The sequence below is a fragment of the Oryzias melastigma genome, linkage group LG14 (genome assembly GCF_002922805.2).
Source record: "Oryzias melastigma strain HK-1 linkage group LG14, ASM292280v2, whole genome shotgun sequence".
NCBI lineage: Eukaryota > Metazoa > Chordata > Actinopteri > Beloniformes > Adrianichthyidae > Oryzias > Oryzias melastigma.
Window position 1 is genome coordinate 3,841,539 of NC_050525.1, and position 7,453 is coordinate 3,848,991.

General features: G+C 33.1%; 1 protein-coding gene across 1 annotated transcript; it reads right to left on the reverse strand.

Annotated features, from left to right (window-relative positions):
* Window positions 1-588: 588 nt before the first annotated feature.
* znhit3 (zinc finger, HIT-type containing 3) lies at window positions 589-2,456 on the reverse strand. The gene is made up of 5 exons (XM_024265712.2): window positions 2,281-2,456; window positions 1,876-1,907; window positions 1,734-1,799; window positions 1,478-1,564; window positions 589-853 (listed from the first exon to the last, which is right to left on the reverse strand). Exons 1-5 carry the CDS (start codon window positions 2,346-2,348, stop codon window positions 651-653), a joined length of 456 nt encoding a protein of 151 aa, XP_024121480.1. The 5' UTR covers window positions 2,349-2,456; the 3' UTR covers window positions 589-650.
* Between the last annotated feature and the right edge of the window lie 4,997 nt (window positions 2,457-7,453).

Consider the following 7,453-nt stretch of genomic DNA (forward strand, 5'->3'; position numbering starts at 1 on the left):
ACCACGGCGTAGGTGCTGCAGGGAAGCGCAACACAGAGGGAGCGATGAGAATAGAGAAATTTTAGTTTTGTGCGTTTCAAAAACGCATATTTAGACTTTTTTATATTAATTGTCAGGCATATCTGTTTAAGGTGGGAAAATGTCAAGTTTTACCAGATATTATTCACAATCTAAGGTCAAAGTGGCCGAGACCACAGCATTCTAGCAGCATTTAAACGCATCATTTACACATGAAAAGTGAAAGGAGTCTCACATCAGATTTGTGCATAAATGTAGTTTTGTGTGTGCCTAACAAGCGATTCGTGTGTAATTTTTAAAGATTTGTCTGTTTTGTTTCAAGTTATTTTAATTTTAAGTTGTGTGTGTAAATTATTTATATACATATATATATATATATTGTAATGTTTGTACTTATGCACAAAATGTGTTTGTATTAGTTACAAATCCAAAGTTACTCACAAATCAAGGTTTCTCTCCCTACCCTTCCAACATTCATGAGCAGCAGCTCCAGAGTCTGACGGAAACATTATGAAGGCATTTGAAATATTTGTCTTTTTTTCCCTCAAGAAATTAACAAATGAAGCTTTGTTTTTTGAGAGTTGTTTTTAATACTATAAAAATGTACATTACAAAAGAAAAATTCTGCAAGCTTATACAATAAATTTGTCACTTTCTGCTTGGTCTATGGGCTCATTTTCAACTATTTTCAAGCACTGGTCAGAAAACTCTGTGAACAGAGGCTCCTGCATGGCTGCTCTCATCGCCTCGTCTTTGTTTTCTGCACCGTCGACAGAGCGCAGCAACCTTCTCAGATGAGGGTTGCAGAGAAGATCGCGCAGTTCTTTGGACTGACCTGCAAAAAATAAGTACATAGAAGCACTTTGAAACATTTTTGTTTGAAAAACAGTTTAACAAATTCTTTCTAAAGCCTTTTGACAGATTTTTGTGCTCTGTGAAAATAAATGTATGGTCAGTATAACTCCAGCCAGAGTTCATACTTAAAGCCCACTGAATAATAAAGCAGATTGTCTAGTTTTTAACACATTCAGGGATTTTAAGTTCACCTTGAGGATCACTTAATTAGCTTTGATTTAATTTTAGTGTTAAATTTATGAATTTCTGACTGAGATGCACCACAAATGGTAAAATAAACTTATTATTATTATTATTATTACTGCTAACATTACACTACATACTACTACATTTGTTTGATTGAGATGATTCTCTTCCTTCTAAGGAAGTCATGTAAACATTTGTCAAAAGTTAAACTATTTCATTCTTTTCGTAATCTTAAAACAAAAATACAAATCAGTTTGTTATTTTTTCTAAGTAAGACTTTGTGCCTCCTAATGTGTCGTCGTTTGTAAGAATGTGGCCTAAATAGCTCTTTAAGTGTTGAAGGTTGTATATTCCTGATTTGAACAAAGATCATGTAAACCTCTAAAGTAAACCGGTGTCACTATGAGTAGATAAATACCTAACAGTTGGAGCTTCTGCAGTGGAACTTTGTCAATGATATTGTCTCCATTTAGAAGATCCTCAACACTCCACGGTTCTGCAGATACTGTGGAGATAGAAGAAACTGTATTAACGCCAAGAACTCTGTTTTAAGAAAATCCTTTTAACAATAAGATTACTATGACAGAAAACCACTAAATACAGCTACTAATTTGATTAATATATAGGAAGAACTGTTTTTAATCTTATTTGGTGAAAGATTATAAATGACATACCAGTGCTGGCAGCTTCTTTACAATCAGAACTTACAGGTACAGGCTGCTTAGCTGGAAGGCAAATATCTGCAACAGAAAAGAAGGGAAATCTTAACATTTATTTTTAACTAGTCTCACATGTTTTCATATGAGGCTCACTCACCTTTATGTTTCTTGTAGCAGTCGAGGGAACAACTGTAAGAGTCACAGAACTAGATAAATACTAAGAAGTTATTCTAAACAGCAAAATGTGTTAAATAGAATCGAAAAGAGGGGGGAAGCTGCAGGAATCAAATCGCACATTTATTTTGACCCAAACAGGTTGCCTTACATGATTCATTTCCATTTGAAACACTTTTTAAAAACTGATTCACACGCGTTGTTTAAAAATAATGTTTAATTATTTACACTTTTATGATAATAAAGGCTGAAAACAGAAGTTTAAGAACGTACCGTCTTCCTTAATTCTTAAAAGAAAAAAACACACAAATTATTATACAGTCTATGAAAAAAACGTGCTATGGTTGATGATAGAAGTGAAGAACGAACGACTGACGTTTTTACTTACTATCGAGTTCTGCAGACTGGACATCTGTACTTTTCTGTCTCTTCTTTGCACACGCTGCATATCTGCATTTTCCTTGAATTGATATAACAAGATATTACACGAGAAAGCGAATAAACAAACTTTCCCCGGCCTGACACACGAAGTGAAAAGGAAGTACTTCCGGGTGAGTGATGCCTTTTCAAAATAAGACGCTAAACGTATCCCTGAGATGAACTGTCCCCATCTAGAGGACAACTTTAGCTATTAAGCTCCAATATTAACCTAAACAAAACCATTTTAACCCTGAATACTTTGGTAAAATACCAGTAAATGCCACAAAATAAAAACCTTAAAATATTTACTTCTAAACTTTTGTGCATCTTATTATCATAAACAAACATTTCCAATACAGGTTATTTGAGCTGGTGAGACCAAATTATCTATCAACTATTGTCACCATAAAGCTAGGGGATAGTTATATAAAAACATAATTTTCTTATACAAATTTGGGGAGTTGGGTTCAAAATAAAAAACTTTAGTATTGAAAAGCCACTTAAATATGTCCATGTAGTTTGGGATTAAATCCATAATTTAAAACAATAAGAAATAGACTAAAAACAACTAACTCAACAAACTAACTAACTAAACAAAACTCAACATTTAAGACTTCTCCAACATTATTTATTTTTCATTCATTTATTTTTCAAATGTTAGGATAGTGAAACTTTATGGAGAACAATCATAACAACGGAAATGTTAGAGATCCCACCAAACCTAAAAAAGAGAAAAAGTTCTTATATTAGCTTATACATGCTCAAAATGAAAGCTGTGTAGCTTAGAGAGGGTGAATGATTAAAAAAAAAATCTAGATTTTTCTCTCCTGACTCACAGAGGTAGTCCAGATTCATTAGATGACTCATGCAAGGCCAGACTGAAAACAACTGGTAACGTTTGTGGAACACTGAGCATCATGGGTAATGTATTTATATTATATGCATCAGGCATCAAACACCACAGGAACATTATTAATGAAATGTTTTTATATTTTTTATGCTTGCATCAGCCATTCTATTTACTGAGGAGGTATTTGTCTTTTATCCAGTATCAGCTTTCCAATTGACTGGGTTGCTCATGCACATCTGATCTATTATCAGTAATAAGAGTTCAGATTGAGGAAACAATCGTCTCTGTCTATTCTGAAAGCAATGACAGTTGAAGTCATCAGGTTTCTCATCAAACCTGTATAACTGAAAACAAGAAATGCAAGGTTTATTTACTAATTCCCCTTTATGTATGATTATTAGATGCGAATGCTATCTCATGTTTAGTATTAGATATTTTAATGACAACAAAAAAAAAATCTTATTTTTATGTCTCTCGATTTGTCTCCCACAACTTCCACGTAAAAGCTGCACTTTCAGTTCCCATCTCAGAAGTTTACTCCAGTAAAATCTTTGTGCATTTTGAAACTTTTGAACTTCTGCATCTAGAGACACCATTCAAACTTTAAAATGTTCAGCAACTACTAGTTTGTTTAGGGTAATTTGGAGTGTAGCTTTTAATCTAGCAATAAGCAAACTGTTGTTGAATAATTTGGACATTTGTTTCTAGTTTTTTAGGCTAATTTGGAGATTAACTAAAATTTCAGCATTATGCTAGCTGTTTTGGCGAAATAGTTTTTTAGGATAATTTCGAGTTTAGCTATTACTGTTTGCATTATGCTAGCTATTCTTTGCAAAATTAGACATTTTTCCTTTTTTGTGGCTAATTCGACATTTAGGTAGTATTTAAGCAAGCTTTTGGCTTCAGCATTTTCAGCTATCAGCTCTAGCGTCTTCAGCAGCCACATTAAGCTTACAGCATTCACACTAGCATTATTACAAGTAATGCCATGTATAGTTTCAAAATAAAATTTCATAGACATTGGACAATAATAACTGTTAAAATATTAAATGTTTGCTTTTTTGCAATTTAGGGGACTGAATAAGAATTATTCTTTTGAAAAAAAATAACTCAAAAGTAAATTCTTACTGATCCACTTGGATGAAAATATTGTTTTGTGGCATTTTGCTGATGGAGGACATATAATAGAAAATTCAGTATTTCTTTATTCAAATCATTATGAATTAGATGACAAATGTTTGTAAAAAGCTCGTAGAAGCTACTAGTTTGAGGGTTATGCAGGCCTATAATCTAGCAGGAGACCAAGTAAACAGTTGGATGATGGCAAGTAGGGGTGGGCCTACTCGGAATAACTGCCCCGCCCACAACTCGGAGGTGAATTTCTAATGAACTATTGCAGTTCAGCAGAAACTGTGTCCTAGAACACCGCAGACAGTTGGTACAAACAGTGCAATAATTAAAAGACTACTTATAACACTTTCACAACCGGAGTGGATCTTTAATAACATGAAAGATAAAATAATTTTAAACCTCAGTCTGACAACCAGAAACACAAACCATTAGAGAACATAAAACTTTAATGAAATAAAATACAGAATGCATATTCATTTGTCACTCGCAGACATGACCATATTTATGAAGTATCTTTAAACCATCGAGCACATGGTTCCTGACCTACATTTCACTCAGCAAAAACTATTCTGGCACTGCGGAAACTTGAGAGAGCAGGGTTGTGTTGCAGGGTGAGACGGGAATGGAGGCACGCCATGTTTTCTGTCACAACACTCCATTTGCAGGATGAGGAAAGGCAAAGAAGCTTGGTCATGGTAGACATCAGATATTCAACTGGATCTGTGCACATATGGAAAAAAAATGTTAGACCAATCTAGAAATGTAGTAAACAAGAGTCCTAATATGACAACAAACTGTAAAGTATTTCCCCCCTATAAGGCTAAGGATATAATATTTGAAGGACATTTTTAAAAGTCGATTTTAAAGGTGTTTAAATTATATCCAGCTAAGTTTAGTAATCTTAAAGCAACTTCAGTTCATAGGGGGAGGGGCTAAACAAACCGGTTCTGCACATTTCACAAACAATATTATTATTATTATTTTACCTATTCCGATAGCATGAAGCGTCACGTCGATGAGCTCTTGGTTCTCCTGCGTTTCACTTGGCTGTTGTGGTATTTTTCGGCGATTTTCCTCTCGTGTCCGGCGGGGGAATGGCGGTTAGTGTTCAGCTCGACCTCCTTCTTGGAGCGCCCTTTGCCTCCGGCGTGGCACGAATAATCGATCAGGTTGTAATAATCGTATTGGTCGTAATAAGCCTCCTCGAAGGAAGCCAATCTTTCCATGTCTGTCGCCATTTGGAGACGGAGAAGCACGTTCCACTGCAGACACAACCTGGAGCAAGTAAACAGATGACGTCACGCTGTGTTTATATACATGGAGTCACGTGACGGCATGGGAAGTACTAAACATAAGGTAAGGTTTTTCACCTTTTGTGAATATATGTGTAATGGCCACAAAGAATTTACAGTTTATTTGACTTATTTTCTCTCAAAAATGTGAACATATTTTATTTAAATATACATAGATAGTAAAAATATATATTTTTGTTGATTTGCATTTATGTATAGCCAGTTTAATTGTTCAATATACCACTTTTTGAACACAGATGAAGCCATTCCTCTCCTCGTGTATCTGTAAAGGAGGGGTGTCCAAACTTTTTTACAATTTAGGCCAGATTTGGTGAGGTGAAAATGTGAGAGCCTCCACTCTATGAACCCTTATAATGCAAATAAAGTATTTAATTAAATGCATCTGCAATGGGATATATATGTATTTTTTTATTATTATTTTCCACACAAAATAGAAATCTATCTAAAGACCATTTTGCTCAAATTACTTTAAATTTCTGATTTAACGACCAACAATAAAAAAATGAAAATGAAACGAACAAAACTTTTTGTCAGTGTAAAATCTGCATTCAAATACATTTTCCATATTTTTCTTTATTAAGCGCTCACCATAAACTTCTGAATGTAAATTTTGTAAACAGTAAAATAACACAAAAAGTTTTTTTTTTTTAATCAAATAAATCTGTTGTCTTCTTAATGCTCTGAAGATTAAGGAGCAGCAACAGCTCATAAAGTAATTTAGTCACAATCAAGAAATCATACATACAGTTCTTAGAGAGTTCTGGGGGCCTCGTGTTTTTGATTTTATGACAGGAACCTGTGGGCAGATAGAATTTGAGTGTGGGCCGCATTGGCTCAAGGGCAGAACTTTGGAAACACCTGGTAGAAGGCAATTAACGTTCACTTCCTAGAGATCATTATTTTATAAAGTACCTTAAAAGTGTATAGCTAGTGTTTAGACTAATGTGTTATAACTTCAGATAAGGCTTTTAAGTACTTTGTACTCTAGCTATTAAATTAAATTAGTATTAAATTAAATGCATTCATTTTTTTTTAAGTTTTGGCCTTTTTCAAAACCCATAGAGCTCATTTTTGCATTAGAAAAACATTTTGGTGAAACAAAGAAAACCAACAAAAAGTAAAAGCATCAGTTCTAAAAAAAATATTCAGAAACATTGTTGAATTTAAAAAAATGTTTCTAGCAGTGTCAAAATATTTGAGAGAAAGATTCTTTTATTTGTAACTGCTTTATATTCAATGTTGTATTCATTTGTAAACTATATTTAATGTTTTTTGTCGCCTGTTGGCCATTTCTTAATTTCAATAGGACTTTCTAGTTAAATAAAATAAACATTCTTGATCTTAGAATCCCAAAATACATTTTTAAATAGAAAATTGTTGTTTTTTTTTATTCAAATAATAAAAATCTTTTAAAAAACAGCTTGAGAAGAACAATCCCAAAATAGCTCTTTTACAGTTCCTGGATGATTATGATGAATATATTAGTTTTTAATGTTTTTTTTTGTTTTGTTTTTTTGTTTTTTTAGAATTTTCTAATTGAAAAGTTTGTGCTGACATAACTAAACATTCTAGACAAGACAACACAACAAAAAAACAAGACAGTTGTCAGTACCAGGGTCTACTGTTGAACATAACATAACATTTTAAAAATGGAAATTAAAAACAGTAGCTACAGTCATTAATCTACAAGAAAAATAACTATTTTCCCAAGAACCACGTTTATTCTGCAAATAATGTCCAAATCCATTTATAAAAAATAACAACAAAAAATGTTTAATATTTTAAAGTTTCAAATAGAGGGACATTTTATTTGAACCTCCGCTCCTAAAGGTTTCAGGACTAATTTT